The 17,132-nt window shown below is 43.6% G+C and overlaps 1 protein-coding gene across 2 annotated transcripts; it reads right to left on the bottom strand.

The window, feature by feature from the left end:
• Positions 1-328: 328 nt before the first annotated feature.
• On the bottom strand, positions 329-15,341 carry hdac5 (histone deacetylase 5). 2 transcript variants are annotated; one of them, XM_037256315.1, is made up of 28 exons: positions 14,115-15,341; positions 10,295-10,375; positions 9,359-9,603; positions 9,114-9,249; positions 8,869-8,974; positions 8,481-8,614; positions 7,713-7,844; positions 7,513-7,622; positions 7,326-7,442; positions 7,125-7,236; positions 6,842-6,949; positions 6,568-6,761; positions 6,365-6,483; positions 6,083-6,275; positions 4,727-4,838; positions 4,204-4,337; positions 3,986-4,106; positions 3,775-3,824; positions 3,582-3,689; positions 3,432-3,487; positions 3,259-3,346; positions 3,037-3,156; positions 2,809-2,906; positions 2,523-2,641; positions 2,301-2,434; positions 2,053-2,134; positions 1,571-1,742; positions 329-1,487 (listed from the first exon to the last, which is right to left on the bottom strand). In XM_037256315.1, exons 1-28 carry the CDS (start codon positions 14,266-14,268, stop codon positions 1,448-1,450), a joined length of 3,375 nt encoding a protein of 1,124 aa, XP_037112210.1. In that variant the 5' UTR covers positions 14,269-15,341; the 3' UTR covers positions 329-1,447. The 2 variants fall into 2 exon arrangements, with proteins under 2 accessions (XP_037112210.1, XP_037112208.1); XM_037256313.1 differs by having other exon boundaries at positions 9,114-9,258; positions 14,115-15,337.
• Positions 15,342-17,132: the final 1,791 nt, after the last annotated feature.

Consider the following 17,132-nt stretch of genomic DNA (forward strand, 5'->3'; position numbering starts at 1 on the left):
GTGTGTGTGTGTGTGTGAGACTAATGAATTAAAAGGGAAAACCATCACAAAGCTGCCAAAACTTCCCCTCGCACATCCTGTCATCTGGCAAAAGCTGAGATACAGATAAAGCGCAGAATGCATCAAAAAAGATCATTGTATTTATCTGAATGTATTCTTTTTCCTTGTCACCCGTCGTCACACGTTCAATTGATTAGATACACCGAAATAAACCTTGCTTAACGCATCATATTAGAACAGCCCTCCCTCAATGAATGGGCTTGTCATAAAGATTACAGGCTTCAGAGTTTTGTGAATCAATCCAATTCCGCTGCTTGTGGCGCTGTTCTTTTAAGTACACAGATATATTCGCGACATTTTGACCAATCCCTATGTCAGCGTCAGGGATGATAAATATATTTCCTGTATTTATTATAAAAAAAATATCTTGTGTGTGTGTTTCGTTTTTACATTAAAAAAAATCTCGTCTGTGTGTTTTGTTTTTACATAGAAGTATATACAGATTTAGAAAAATGACTGACACTGTGATGCAACTGTGGGCAACAGGACATGACACGTTATTACATCAATACGATTAAAAAAAACAAAGATGACTACAAATTAAAAAAAGAGAGAGATGGGGTGGTCATACACCACAATCCCACGGTCGCTTTTCTCGAGGAAAGAATGAGGGGGGGACAAAAAATATGGTAGTTTCAAGCGACACACGTTATATACGCTAGTTGAAAGAATAAATAAAATGTCTTTAAAGCTGGCCGGACCCCAGCCCCCTCTTTTTCAAAAAGGGTTTCCAAATTCTTCCTCTCTAAAATACATACAACTGACAAATTAAGGCAACCAGATGAGAAGAAATCGACACGAAAATGAAGTGGCCACGTGAAACAACAGCTGAACGTGTGTGCGCGCGCGCATTGCTGTGTTCCTTCAGTCCTGATTGGCTGGTTGGTTTACTGAGGTGCTGCGGTGGTTGCTCTTTACTGTTTCTGATTGGATGTCTTCTTATTGTCTGCGTGCCAGTGCGCACGCACGCGTGTGTGTGTGTGTGTGTGTGTGAGTGGACAAAAAGGCACCTAGTTCCTCCTCGTCCTCCGTTCGTCTTCCAACTTGCTGCTCCGTCGGCGGAGAGCCGCACTGTCCGACTGTCACTCGTAGACGTGACAAAAGAAGGTGGTGCTGTGTGCAGGTTGAAAGGAGAGGAGGGAGAGTCAACGCTGCACGAGAGGCGTGTCCGTGCTGACGTGCCCCTCCGCCAGTTGCCGTGGATACGCTTACAATTTGTCTGCTCCTCCCGTGGAGAGAACTGGACTTTGTGAGCGTTTCCTCCACCGTTCGAGGTCATCCACAACATTTCCACTCAGTGTGAATGTGTGTACCTATACACGGTCCGTGAGAAGGTAGAGTAAGGTGCCAGGAAGAGGTTATGGTGGCGTTCAAGGTTGCGTCCCTCTTACAAAACAGGCTCCTCTTCCATTGGCTCTTCTGTAGACCTGCGTAGGGAGACGCCATGAGTTGGATCAACCAACTCAAAATACTGTCCAATAAGTGCAACTCTCAAAACAAAGACACTGACCTGCTGGCGTCGGTGACGTTGGCGGCAGAGCCTGACTGCTCCACATCGACGCTCAAAGATGCCATGGCGCTAACCGTGTCTGCCTCATCCTTCTCCGATTGAATCTGCGCTCCGTCCAATATCGAGTGGCTGCTCGTCTGAGACAAAGTCTGGAGGCAAGGCCAGTGTTTACCTAAAAGAGTCAAAGAAACACATTCCGAATGAGAGGAAGACAGTAGCGCTGTCGTTATCAGTACCGATCCTTGTTGATTATTCCATCAATTAATCATCTCATATATTATTTTTGCATGAAAGTGTATAACCAAAAAAAATCCCTATTCACTGTTCAACTTTATTTGTTGTTTATTTGGTATTGTTTAGTCATTAAAAAAAAGAACAATTAACTAACCAATTTAATTCATGAATTTAATCATTGATTAGTTTTCGATTAATCAATTCATTCTGCTGCGGGATCTTGAGTGTTTGTGCCTGTGTTGACTCACTCTGGATTTCTATCACTCTTTCTAGAGAGGCACAGGCTTTAGGACATGGCTTCTCTTGAGGCCACTGAAATGCAGAGTCATTCTGTGAAGGACACCAACGCAATGTCAACCAAGCAGATCATTAGCAAGTGTGGGTGGGGGGTAGGGGGGGGTGGTCGTGAATCTCAGGAACAGCTACAATAACCTGTATCCAAATAACCAGAATCAACCCGATTTTGAAGCCGTCTAAGATATGCAAAGCCTCCTACCGGATCTCCGAGGAGCGCAGAAACGCAGGCTTCTGATGCATCACAGATGGCGGTGAGGTCATGACCTCCCTCTAGCGCCATAACAACACGCCCACCAGCCAGACCCATTAGGAGCTGTGTGAGCAGACCAAAACCTGCCAAAATGTAGTCAAACATATTGATATATACATCAACAACACATGAAATACTTTTGGACTCCGAGGTAACCGGTTTGAAACTCACATTTGGCAGAGACAATGTAACCGCCGAGAGGAGACTGATGACCCTCCACTGCGTCAAAGCCTGCAGACACCAGAATCACGTCTGGGCTGAACTGCTGAGCAATGGGCATCACCACACTCCTGCACAGAGGCATCCAAAAAGAGGTCATAAATTGGACGACATCATCTTCAGGCTTGCTGCTTAACTTGATGATGAACAATGTTGAAAATGATGACTTACAATGATTTGCCTTGTATATTATCATGACAAAAAAAGATATATATTTCTCAAAGTTGAGTGTGTTTACCTGAAGGCAGTGAGGTACTCAACATCACCCATAGGGGGCTCTACTCCTCCAGTCCATGCTATGTTGACATTAAAACCAACACCTTCGCCCGATCCCACCTGAGGAAAGCAAAGAATGATCGAGTTGTAAATGTTGCGTACAGTCAAATCAGACGTGGAGTCGGGAACTTCCATCTGCGGTGTCAATCCAGTCGAGCTTGCAACGTCAACAAATGCAGCGGGCGTTTACCTCCTCAGGAGCTCCGCTACCAGGAAAGAAATTGCCGTCATCGTAGCGATGGAGGGAAATGTAGAGGACGTTGGGGTCACTGTAGAAGGCCTGCTGCGTGCCGTTACCATGGTGAATGTCCTGCGGTGACAGGTTACAGTAACCGCCGAGGGAGACCGTCATTATTATGAAACACGGGCTTTGGTCAACTTTTTATGCAGAGAATTTGGTTGTTTCACTAACCCAGTCCACGATGAGGATTTTGCCCACTCCCAGTTTCTGCTGGAGTAGCTTGGCAGTGATGGCTACTGAATTGAAGAAACAAAAACCCCTGCTCTCACACACAAAGTAAGGGGAAGATTAAAAAAAAATCGCCACATAAAAAGAGCAAATGGTGATCTGATGCTTTTACGAACATGGCAGTGGATTCCTCTGCATGATGCCCTGGTGGACGCACAACTGCAAAGCCATTCTGGTACAGAGAAAGAAAAAGACAGTAAAAGACGGGTCTGGGGGAAAAAAAAAAAAAAAGCTAACCCTTTTTTTTTTAGAAAACTGAGTGTTACCTTCAGTTCCCCTGCTGCCACTCTGAAGGCCAGCTCAATAACGGAGCCCACCGCCATGCGGACAGCAGCAGACGAGTGCATCTCATTCCACACGGTGTCGCTGTCCACCTGCAGAGGGCAGTAAAGCAGTTCTAAAAAAATGCCACCTATGTCATTAAGATAACTCAAAAAGATGCTTAGAGGAGTAACTCACCCCTATTCCTCCACACGGAAGAACAGCGTACATCTTCTGGCTGATTGGACCTGAAACACGTATTGGTTTGAGAAGAGGACATAAAGGCCAAGTGATGGCTTGAGATACAAGTGTTCCTTCCACCTTGAGAATTTTTCAAGATAGGTGTGTCACTACAAAAAAAAACCAACTTGTATCTGAAGGCAACATTCTAAAGCTGATCATTTTGTACCCAATAGCTTCTTGTGGTCCAGTTTGTGTCGATTCAGAGGACTGGTTCCGTAAAGCAGGGTGTGAAATTCGGAATGGACAGTCTGGATCTCATCCAGGGAAGCTTTCCGCCCACGAATTCTCTGCTCAGACACAAACGGCGAGAGACCGAGAAAGCTTTTTGCACACTTATTCTTGACTTATTTTGAGCTACAAGTGTGTGTGTGCATGCCTGCCTACCTCGCAGCGGCCCAGTAAGCCTGTCTCCTGCAGCCTGGACCAGATGCTCTGCACTCTCCCAGCATGCTCTGGGTGGATATGAGCATTTCCACATACGCACTGGTGCTTTAACATCAAACTGTCATAAACAAGTCCTGCAGGAAGCAAAACAGGAAGAAGAAAGCAAATGTAAATGCAGGGGATGTGAATAACTCATCACAGGAACATATGGACAATTTACATGTATTGAAAATTTAGAGCCCTAATTACAATATTGAAGGCAAAAAAAAAAAAAGAAAGAAGTCTTCTATACCAGTAGTTGGTGCTGCAATGCCATAGTTGGGCACATGAGTGAATCATCATGTGCGTCAGAAAGACAGAAAGGTCTCTGCTCACAATTATCTGTCACTGTCTTAATTAGGGTTGTTAAATAAACATTTTTTTCAGACCGAGCACTCAAATTTTGAGTCGTCACCCATACCGATACAATTTTTTTTTGAATACATATTTTTGCATGCTGCTTATTTTTGTTTCACACACTGACCCGTGGTAAAGAGATGTCTGACAGGGTTGAGGGTGGCTGCAGGAGAAGACTGTGCTCTTCCCAGAGGTCTGTGAGGCAACGAGGAGTGGAATACACCCATCTGTTGCAAGCCCTGATGAGAATGGGAGAAAAAAGTACCGTTCGTTCATTTGTCTCGGCACTTCAGGAACTCAATGGCACAGGTATCTTAATATATTTTTTTGTAGGTATACACAGACGGTCTAATATGCATCGTTCAGTGAATTAATGCGTGCGTGTGTGTCTGGCCTTCAAGGTTTGTGCAAGCAGTTCGATACAGACTATATATAGGGAATATTGCTGTGCTCCCTGCTGTGAACAGGGTGAGTCATCATGTGTGGGTGGGTGGACGCAAAAACACACTCGAAGATACCGAGATTTGGGAACACACACACGTACACGGCAGTGAGTCCAGTGGTTGAGTCACCAGCTGGTGATGTCAATGCAGCGTCATCTGAAGTGTGTGCGCAAGTTTTCAAAGTGGCACCAGCACGGGGCGGAATGGGAAGATTTGGTCTTGTTGCTCATTCCAATGATATACGTTTATGCTATGCGAGCATGTCAAAAAAGTGACTGGCGTTGCAACATAAGGCTATTTTATACACAAATTCCACCTTCTAGGGTTGTTTTTATTTTTATGTCAAGCGCTGAATTAATGCTGACAAATTCACAGCTCGTCTAATTGTTGTATTGTTTGAGCTAAACAAGGAGAGCAGTGTTGCTGGCACCTTGTGCAAAGCTTGTGATGTGATATTGTCCTTTTCTGTAGGCATTTTCACGGTCGAATGCTATTGCTAATAGGCTGTCTACTGCTACAGACGGTCATGCGCTAAATGAGGTGTATGAGATCAGGAGACGACGGATGGTTATCATTTCATTATTGCAAATTGACATCTGCTGATGGCAAAGTGTCATGACGCCGTTAGTTGGGGTCATATGATGCTGGCAACCTTGTGATTTACTGCCAATCTAAATAATAATAATAATCTTACATAATCACTGGGCATCGTCAGTTATTACAAGAACATGCATCTAGTCACAGGTTTACATTTTTTTGTGATTGCTGCACAATTATGAAAAAGTTTGAGAGTCTTCTGTATATGCTGTTTATATGCATGTGCGCTGGACTCTCAAATGTAAATTACGATGAATAATATCACAACTAATTGTTCACGCTGAAAAAGCTTGACTATTTCTATAACGGTGCAAAGACAGATAGAGTAAAGGAGGAGTTGGTAGTGTGACTAGACCAAGCTTATAGTCAACAAATACCACAAATAGGAGTGAGCTTATCAGGTGAACAATAAGAACGGGGACTTGACGTCAACGCTTTCTAACCTGAGAGTAGCTAGCCCTGCCGTCTTCCTCGCTATCTCCCAGCTGGATGACATCATCTTCCTCATCTTCTTCATCCAGTTCGCTTTCTGTGCTTTCCCCTTTCACGTGTCCAACTCCTCGTTCTTCCTCCTTTGCATGCACGCTAAGTCTGTCAGAGGGGATGGTGGGCTCGTCCGACGCCTCCGTCGGAGCTCTGATCAAAATGTACCGAGAGGTTTCAAACTTAGTATGTTGTTGACATATCAATTTAGATTGGAAATAAGCCATCTGATTGTCGCTCACCTGTGAATGCTTGTCCCTACGTCATCCTCCTGCATGTCGTTGGTCTCTGTGAGCTCCTCTTCTGTCTCCTCTGGGTGAGTGGGAGGAGGTCTGGGTAAATCTGAAGCCTTGGAAAGCATCTACACAAATAAAGGGGAGGATAGAAAGGAGTATAAGTGCGGCCATTGATTTGCAATTATCTGTGTGCACGTATATTTATATACCTTGTAATGTTTCTCCAGAAAGTGCTGATGTTGCTGCTGAACTACAAGTTGCTGGAGGGCCTGGGGCGACTGGGGCAAAGGTGCGCTCTGGGTACGAGTTAAAGATCGATGGCGGGGCAACTTGTTGACGCATCGCATGCCGCTCGACACGCCTCTTTCTGCTGTAACCAAGGGCGACTGGCTGTACATAGGGACTGATTGGGTGGAAGATCAAGAGTTAAAAAAAAAAAAAAATGGATATATTTCATTTTGGTTTCATGTGTCATACGTGTACCCGATAGCATTGCCGTTTGCTGTCTGGCCTGCTCCAGTAGTAGCACGTGCTGTAATAATGACGAATGAGCAGAGTGCGAGCTCGGAGTCTCGACATCGTGTCCCACCCCTGAAAAAGAAATAAATAATATATAAATAAACAAGAAATGAAATAAAAAGAAACATTTTATTTGAACATCTATTCATGTTTAGCTACATTGCCCATTCTTTACTGAGTAAGGCTTTGCTCAGCGTTGATACAATTGTGTATACAAAAGTATAAGAACAGAATCGATAACGCATACCTGCAGGGAGAGAGGATGTGGAGAGAAACTTCCCAGTTAGCGCTCCACCTGCCCGAAGTGACTGAATGGCTTGACGCTCGGCCTCCTGTTGGCTTGACAACTTCTGGGATGCCTGTGAAAGAAACTGTAATGTTACTTTCATTCATTACAAACCAGAATGAAATGTGTGTGTGTGTGTGTGTGTGTGTGTCTTTTGCCTACCGTGATGTGTGTGTTAGCAGGAAGTCCTAAGGAGATATTGGGCAGAGAAGGTGAGGTGTAGAGACTTAGTGGACTCAGCGTCCCATCGGCTCCTAGCGTCTGATGAAGGGATCTAAGCTGCAGACACACGGAATGGTTACAAAGTAGTCGACGAGTGACTCGTGGCTGAGCACGTGTGTTTGTATACCTCGGTCTGTATGTTGGGTACAGAACCAGTGTTGCCATTAGCAATGGCTGAATTGGAACTATTGGGACTGCTGGGCCCTGAACCTGGAGCGCTACTACAGAGAGGAGAGACTGGGGGAAAAAATAAACACATTATGGAATTTGCACCATATTTCGCCACAATATTCACCAGAATAATATTTCATCGCGTTATTTAGTAACCTGAAATCTCAATGGCTCTTTTCTTGAAGGTGCTAATGACAGTTCCATCTTTCCTTCGGAGGAGTGGAGAGCTCCGCCTCTCTGCGACTTTCTGTTTCAACCGTGAACGCACCTTCAGGTTAGGCTCAGACACTAAATGACAGAAAAAGGAGGAAGCGTGAAGAGAGAAAACGTCACATCTTAGAGCTAATCTGTTTCACATGAGCGATTAAGTAGACTTGAGAGGAAGATTTTTTGCAGATCTCCATTGTGTCAAATGACAAAAACCCGGTGTTGCTTTAGAACGCAATTCACGTGCACCTCAGGAACAAAATGTTTTTGCCAAGAGTCACAATGGAACCCCTACGACTACCATTCAGATTTACTTTTCATATTCTCTACTCAATTCTTTTGGCAATTTTCTTCCTTGTGAAATGGCAACCAGCCTTTCTTTTTTTTTTTCTGCCTGCTTGGTAGTCAAAGCACTTTTCCAATGTCACCGAGTCATTGAGAGTCTAATTAATCGGGGTTGGCATATGGTGTTCGCACGCTGATGACGCAGCATCACAAGGAACTGGAGGTTTGTTATCTTGCTTGAGGATACGTCAACAGCCTCCCATTAAAACAAGGTGAGCGTTGACCTTGCAATCACCTGAACCAAAACACTCCGCACCATCTTTTGAGCGAAAACCAAATTACAACGACGCTAAATCCATTGTTCCGGGAAAAGCATTCCATCAATTCTGCATTTCCTTTCCTGTTCATTGTCACCGTATTTGTATCCCCTACCTGTTTTGCGGAGCGGAAAGTCATCCTTGCCCTCGTAGTTACCCAGTAACGTGGGAAGTTTGTAAGATGGAAGAGTTCCTGGAGTGTTACTCTGGGGTGGTGAATTTTGTTCCAGGGAAATGTTCTGGCCTCCCCTGCAGACACACAAAAAGGTAACCAAACATTTTAGCAGAGTTTGGGGGAAATGTCAAAACAGGTCGCAGACAATATCAATCAAAAGTGAACATTTATACATTTACGGCAGATGAATCGCACGTGGTCATCGATGTCAGTGAGTGTTACCGAGTCAAAGGTCGTATAAGTCGAGGGAATTTGTTAGCCTGAGGAAAACACGAAAAGCACGCGGCGGCGTGCCTGCTCTATTAATATTGCTCGCAGAAATACTTACCAGCACTTTGAGGAGAAGGAATGGTTCAGTCCGCCGATACCAGGTTCTTTCTTATTCAGAAGGAATTCCTGCAATTTCAACTTGACCTCGGTACTGGCGATGGCACCTTTTATAACACACAAACAAATGTCAGTAATGCAAAGACCTTTTTGTCTTATGCATTGTGGGGGGGGGGGGGGGGGGGGGGGGGGAAGCAATGCGCTGGCTGTTGCATTCTGGGGAAAAGAAGCGCTAAAGCAACTCACTCTCTTTGCCTTTCTCCTTATTCCGAAGTAGAAGCAGCTGTTGCTCCAGTCGTTGTTTCTCCTGCTCTTCGTGTCTTTGTTGTTCCAGTTTTCGCTTCTGCTCCAACTCTTGCTGACGCTTTGCTGCCAGCAGTTCCTGTTGTTGCTTACAAACGATATAATTAGCGGAATGACAACAAATGTAAAATCATGCTGTCATGTGACTGACAAAAAAGAATCTTTTTCAAAGCATATACATGAAATACCTTCAGGTGTTCCTGTAGCTGGACTTCATGTTGTCTGGTTAGCACTTCATGTTTTTTCTGGAATTCAGCAAATAGCAGTTGTTTCTGGAGTTCTTGCTGCTGTTTAAGTAGTACTAGTTCATGCTGGAGCTGCTGCTCTCTCAAAGTGGTGTCCACTCCTGCAGTTCCCACTGGCAAAGATCCCAACCTGGGCTCGGTGCGCAGGTCGACGGGGCCTCCTCCACCACCTGAGCCTTCTTCCGAACCTGGGAACCATTTACGTTTTTAGTCACACCAGTAAAAAAAGAAAAGCATCATGGAGAAGCGGAAAAAAAAACATACATGCACACACTGCTTCATTCACACATACACTAAAACCCCCCAAATAAAATCTCTTATCCAAGTGAGGATGCAAAATATCACCCTTGATGATATCTCATGAAGGTCAAACGAGCCTGTTAAAGCATGAATTCACACGCCCGAGGTATTATTCCATACAAGTGCACTTGGTTTGGTGCGTCAGACATTTGCGTTTCCATCACAAGACTTTGTGCTTGAGGGTATTTTAGTAAGCAATGACGCATTTTAGGAACTTTTATGTATCAGAGAGTTGTAGTTTGTTACATTTTGTAAGACTGGCAAATTGAGCAAAACAGGATCATTACCCTCTGAATGCGTGCCCAATATTTAGGACACCAAGGTTCATAGCAATGCAAATCAGCTTTGACCGTAGACAAAGAAAACAAAAAAATATCTCTGCGATCAAATTAGGGGATGACATTAGTTGACGTAAGCATGGCTGTCGATCAATCATACAATTACGAAAAATTCAAGCCCATCTGAAACGGTGACAGTGTTGCATTAAATCCATTCGCGGTGGCCACCAACACTAATATTTCTACAGACAGAAAATTTCCGTCCCAGGCGTGCACAACCAAGAAGCAAAGGGACACTCACCACCTTCTCCAGCCACTCCTCCACTTGCTGTTCCTGCCGGGCTCTGCATGCCTGATGGGAGGCTGCTTTTCACCTCCACGACTGCGAGAGAAAGAGAATTACTGATTGGTCTGGACATTGTTGTCGGAGGCACAACGCGATCTGCCAACAACCAAGAGATGCATTGAGAGAATGTAAGAAGAAAGGAATGCAGCATCCTGACGACTGTTATATAGCCTCAAGATTTGCACGAGTCGAATATGTGATGTGCCAATCTTCTCACTAATCAGTCAAAACAAAGAAACAAACAAATATGTGACTGCTTTGTTACAGTTGCAGTAAAATGCGCTATAGAACTAAAGTTTTATTGTACGGTATTTTGCCACTTGCTTTGTTTTGCCACTTGCTGTCGACTAAAAATGACATCACCGTTTTCAAACTGGAACACTATTTGTAAGTTGCAAATATGATAACACCGCACGTGCCGTCATTATTTATAAAAGATAAAGCTCAAGGTGTCGTGGTTATTTCCACAGGCACAATTTGTTCATTCGGGGGTCTTGCGTACCTCACTTTCTTCACTGCTGTTTTAAATGACATTTTTACGATATCAAAAAGGCGACCTTGTATGTATATAGTGTATTTAGTTGGATATCAGTCAGACTAGACAAGTCAAGGCTCAGTAACTTCAGAATAGACACCCCTAATTAGCTTATCGGCTTCTGTCAGCGACACTAATCACTGGATGTGTGTGTTTGTGTGCGTGTGTGTGTAGGGTGGGACTTTTGAGAAGCGAGCCAACAGTGACCCTGATGTGCCACATTCTGTTGGCTACTGTCTCTTGAGCTCATCTGATCCCTGATAATGGATTAGGCTACTTCCTGAAGATGCTAAAAAGTATATTAGAGCAGCAGGGCATTTCCTATCTGCTGGCTGGACAGGAAATTAAATCAGACCGTCCTCACAAAGAATTAGGATTTTGGACCTTTGGAACTGACATTATCCGTGGCTTGGGTGTCACGTTGCACGTATAAGTTTGGTTCATTTACTTTGATGCCATTTTAACAATACAAAATAGGAGGTAAGCAACATCCACATTGAGGCTAAGCTTGTTAGCTCTGTCCTGGCTAGAGAGAGGAGAACCGTCATTCAAATCCTGACCGTCTTTTCTCTCAATCAGACTTTCTGACTTACACTTGAGGAAATGGCGCTTGTGCAAATATAAGTTATTTTAAAAAAAAATGATATTGGTGGCATTAGTTCTTTAAAAATATGCCCCACACATGCAAAGACATACAACCAAAGAATCAAGGCAGTTTTATATTTGGTGCTGTGTGACCATTCAGTTGGCTCAGTCAACTGCGGTTGGTGCTGCTGCTGCTATGAAAAAAAGAAAAAGAAAAATGTTGGCAAGAGCCAAAGCGTCTAAAACTGAATTCTGGTAGATAAACACGATGTGTGTCTGTGAATATGTGTGCAGCCACTCACTTCTCAATTACCTAAACAAATATTCTGGTGTTTCACGGTGACGCACGTGTCTCCCTTTCCACTACAACACACACACTGTCCCGATGTGTATGTGTGTATGTGAGACTGGACTGTGAGTGTGTGTACAACAGCCCTCTTGGCAAGAGAGCAGCATTCCACAGCAGCCAGCTTCTGACGTCAAACTAAAGACATTTATAGTCCTGTAAACACACACACAAACTCACACTAACGTACAGTGTGGCAAAGAGGCGGGTGGAATTAACTTCTCGCTCAATAATATGAGTCTCTTAACGGTTAGATGCAATTCGACACAAACAAAGATATGGATCAGAGCAAATGCAACAATAAAATAATAAAAAAATACATCCAGCTTGTCCATAAAATTAAAATTCTCTACTGGAGCAAATCATGATTTTAACACTATTAGAATAGAGTTAATCGAGTACTTGTCGGGCTTGGCAATAAATGAAGAAAATATTCAAAGAACTTTTCTAACTCTCACGGAGAATTTTTATTATTCTAAATTAGTTTCAGTCGTCATTAGTCAAGACTATAATTGCAGTCATCGTTTGGAGGCGTCAATTACTTTGGCAGGGAATTTCCATCTTTAAAAAGACAAAGGACAGGTTAAAGTTTTGTTTATAAATTAATTCTTTGTTTCTCTTCTTCCATAATTTATTCTTCCCTGCAGTGCTACTGCAGAGTGTTATTTGGGGAAAACAATCTCCATCTTTCCTTTCCTTTGCTCTTTCCCTGTCTTGTTCATAATGCACCGCTCCGGCAAAATAGACACAATGACGTCAGCCCTGCAAAACAGCAGAGGGACACAGTGAGGAAGACCGAAAAGGTAAAAATAGTGTAATGGCCGTGTGTGCTTTGGACAAATTAGAAGCCTACAGTTAGAGAGAGTAGTCACATGTGTCTTGTTGCCATAGGGAATGATGGGTGGGCCAGATGCATGATGGGATAGTTCGGTCATCCAGAGAGATGCTGTCTCAATGTTGCGTTACATAAAGAAGCCTCCATTTTTCTTTCTTTTTATGCCACTCTATTCAAATTTGTCCACAGTCAGGTGACTCAGCAAAAAAAGTTGACAATCACTCATTTAGAGGACGAAAGGCACACACACTGATGGTAGTCAATCATAAGCCGTATCCTCGATCAATTACATTTCATTGGATTTATTTCAATTTGTAAGTGGAGCTGGGAAAAAGGGCATCCGCTTTGTACGGTATTTTTAGATGAAAGTTGCGCTCGATGAAGTCTGTGACAAACGTCAACCACACGGTAGGACGGTTATTGCAATGGGTTACGTAATAGAAAACAGATCATTATAATCATTAAGTGCAAAAGACAAGCATTACTCTATAACCGGAATGATTAATAAATGATGGCTTCAATTCAATGTGTTATTTGAATCGATGGATTGTGTACACGTATCGCCGCTTAAAACCTCCGCGCAAAAAAGCGTCTGGAGGTGGCCCACCAACGCCTCTGCTAAATTTAACTGCACTTTAGTGGAATCCCAGCTACCTTCACGAGACGTGCTCCTCACCTACAGACGAAAATATAAGTAACCACGGAGACGAGGATGGTCTTGCAATATTAGTTAGTATGTGTTGCATAACTGCATTCAAATTTCAAGTGCACCTTCTCAGGATGTTTGACTTAATACACAGCCTCAGAAGCATTCGATTTGTATTTTAATACAGGATTCAAGATTTTTTTTTAGGAGCAGATGAATATTAAATTCTCCAAAAAAAAAAAATCTTCAGTAGCTGATTTGTATTTATTTATAGAATTTGTTAAAAGGAATGATTTTTTTTTTTTAATCGAAGTTAATTGTATTTTGAAGGTTCTAATTGTATTTTGAAGGTTCTAATGTCTATTGCTAAAAACAGCCTTTCCTTAAGAACGACACATCCGTGTCAGAAATCAATGTGTCAACGGAGCAGGGGATTAGAGGCAATGTACGCATGTCTTGTTCCAAATAGATTTAGCTGTTGGCACCAAATCCCAACTCTGCTCACCTCCCTGTACCTTTGTCCGATTGCCAGTCACACCTAAGCCTGCTTCACATTTCTATCTTGTCACTCCACTAACACTGTCGCCGTCGTGGAAGCGAATTTATAAAGCATAACAAAGATGCAGGAATACAGTTGGAACCTTTACACAATCATCTCATTTATATGCAAAAGAAAGTATTGGCAGAGCAAACGAAGGCAGGGGTCCGCCGATCCTTTTCGTCAAACAACGTGAACATCCAGAAACAACACGAACTTGAAAAGCAATTAATAACGAGATTGATATATATCAATAAAAGACCCCCCCCCCCATCCCTGAGATGACTCACCGGCTGTGGGCATGGCAGTGGTGGAGCCCCTGCTGCTACTCAGGAGCTCCAGAGGCTGTTGGCTGTCTGTGCCGGCAGAGGAAAAACACGACTCCGTCTCATAAATGGTCTGCAACATGGTGCACAATCCTGACACCGTGGGATGCAACAGCATGCCAAAAGAAGAGAAGTGCTCTACTTTCCCTCAAAACGATTCAGTTCCTTTTCATGAATACTGCCATGTATTCAAGAAGTGCGGCTTACTCATTTTGGGGAGGATATGAGTAATCATTTACAAGCTTTTTAAGTTGAAAGCTGCTTTTTTTCGAGGGGGGGAATAATTCTTTTAGCTCCAAAAATAAATTGGGGAAATTCCATTGAAAAATCCAAAACAATGCTGTGTTTGATTAGGGAATTCTTTGTTGAATTTCAAGTCGCTTTGTTGTAAATTTCTCCTCAAACTGATCCTCTTCTATGATGCAGAAAAGTCTTCCCTTGGGTTCAGCTGGAAGAATCGATCCAATTGAAAGGATGAATCGGAAGATGAGACCAATTGCGAGAAACTCCTTCGAATAGACTAAGCTTTGTACGGCGTGGTGTTTCTATATCATCTGGAGTCCAGATCCCTGCAGAGCCAGTTCCTTAACACTGTCTGGTCTTTCAAATCAAGAAGTTTGCCTCCTCTGGTGCATCCAATCCAAGCCTTGCCCGAACAAAGTGAGGAAAATGGACAATCACTGAGAGCCACTTTGTAAAAGTTGCCACATTTCCACCGGCTGCAAAATGATGGACGCCATCAGCTCCATGTGTGCAGTGGCTTTGCATCAGGATGGACTAGCTGCGAGCTGCAGCTGCGTCTTCGCCACTTCCCACAGCTAATAACACCGCACCAAAACAGATACGAGGAGACGCTGAATTCCCCTGCATCAAAGGATCCTCACGCTGTTCTCCTCCTGTCTGATGAGAGGCAGAGGAGGAGAGGAGGAAGATAAGGAAAGGCGAGGACATAAATAGCTTTGGGAGAGCACTCCCCGAGGTTCCATGCTTCCAAAATTAGAATCGAGTGCTGAGAGAACGATAGAGAGAGGGAAATGGAAGCAAAAGAGGGCGGGCGAGGAAGCCAATGACATGAAAAGAGAAAGAAAAACAAGGAAATCTTGTGGCAGCCCAAGACGAGCGGCGATACCAGCCTTCCGGAAAAATGAGCAGCCGAGGAGCCTATACTATCCTCTTATGACTCCGGTGAAGATTCACACCAAAAAAAAAAAAAAAAGGGGAAGGCTTGCTGCATTGGCAACCTTCATACACCCACTAGAAATAAGTGCTGGTCAGACAGCTAATATTCACTGTCTGACAGTCATGTGTGTGTGCGCGGGCGTGTGTGTGGGTGTGTGTGGGTGTGTGTGTGTGTGCATACGAAAGTCGCTATGTGGCGCTCTCTGAGCTGTTTGAATGAAAGCAGTTGAGGGTTGGCAGAGAGTAGATCAATGACTGGCGAGGACGTTAAGACGGATAAACGGTCGCCGACAGCTTTTGTCCTTTCATTCGAAAAAGAAAAAAAAGTCATACGTTTGAGTCTTTCTTGCAGCTTTTATCGAATGAGGAATAAAGAAGAGACACTAAGATGGGAGTTGCAGGGGGGTGATGGAGGGACTGGAGATGAAAATAGCCTGCCTGAGAGAAGGAGGAGTTGGAGATATAAATAGACAGAGAGAGAGAGAAAGAGAGAGAGAAAGCAAGAGATAAGCCTCTAGCTCTGGGGGGGGTAAGGTGTGGGACGGAATAGGGATGCACACCAATGTGATGTTTCTGGCCATGCACTTCCCGCAATTCACCTGTCAATCGCTCAGCGGGACTGCGAGCGTGACAACCGAGGAAGAATCTATCACTGCTGTAGGTGGCTGTGAGGGAGCAAGTTGGAAAGTGTCATCTCTCTCGCCCTCAACTCGCCACTTGCACAAAACATTCGTTTCAGGCTGTTGTCGGAGGTTCATTTTTTTTCTCATCCCTCGGACTGTAAATCGCTCCAGAGTATAAATTGCACGAGTCAAAATATGCATAATGAGGAAGAAGAAAAAGAACCAAGTTTTTTCAGAGTCTATAAAAGTCCATTTTCAAAACCATAACAAGGTTGAACAGTTCAAGAGCATTTGTTTCTGCAACCCTTCCAAAGCACAAAATGCAAGACCAAGACCTTCAGGATGTTGTCTGCACAAAATATAGGAGTGTGTTCAAGTGGGGCATTTTGGAGCGGTGCACCTGGGAGATGCCACCAAGCATGATCACGGTGTAAGCAAAAGCTGCACTGCGCACTTTGCTGTCGGTGTGGATATTATTAATTGAAACTACTGGCTGCTATTTATAGTATTTGTTTGCTCCATTCAGCCGTTGATTTTAAAGTGAAGCTGCTTGAAGTATACTCGAACGGAACGGACATTAGAATCATAAGATAAATGGTTATGACTCTTCTGTTTTTAGGCTGCCTTAACACCTGTTTCCTTTCCAGGAAAGAAAATCTCATTAAAACATTTTCATTAATTCGTCACCTTCATTCCACCTCCTCCTCACCCTCATCATCCTCACCTCCTGTGTAAACAGCTCTGGATGTCCATGGGCAGACTCGCGTACGTTTCAGTATGACTCACAGGCAGAATGCAAAAATCAAATCATATTTCTTTTCAAAAAAAAAAAATCCTGCTACAACATTATCATTTAGTCATGTTAAAATATGTATTTGAATTTTATTTCAATTTAGAGGGTGACGAAAAATATCTGATATCTCAAATGGTCTCACATACTAAACACATCTGCTGAAGGTGTGTGTGTGTGTGTACTGCAGGATGACTCATCTCTGCGTTTCTATTTGAGGCGCATCAACCACTGGACTCACACTGTGTCTTTGTGTGTATCTACGTATGTGAGCGTGTGTGCATGTGCTTTATCTGTACCCATGACAACCAAATTACAGTCAGTGTGACAACTGACATTGCTCAGTGGGGGCTGGGGGGGGGGGGCACCAAGATGCATATATATTATATA

This window comes from Syngnathus acus, chromosome 8 (assembly GCF_901709675.1).
Source record: "Syngnathus acus chromosome 8, fSynAcu1.2, whole genome shotgun sequence".
In the NCBI taxonomy this organism is placed as follows: Eukaryota; Metazoa; Chordata; class Actinopteri; order Syngnathiformes; family Syngnathidae; genus Syngnathus; species Syngnathus acus.

Bases quoted from the DNA above. Each gene is read 5' to 3' on its own strand.
- hdac5 (XM_037256313.1), bottom strand. From the start codon at position 14,268: ATGCTGTTGCATCCCACGGTGTCAGGATTGTGCACCATGTTGCAGACC. The intron at 3,347-3,431 runs GTTCGTAAAAGC...GTGTGAGAGCAG, and splicing joins GCAGAGGAATCCACTGCCAT to GGGTTTTTGTTTCTTCAATT. The intron at 2,907-3,036 runs GTAAACGCCCGC...TGCTTTCCTCAG, and splicing joins GTAGCGGAGCTCCTGAGGAG to GTGGGATCGGGCGAAGGTGT.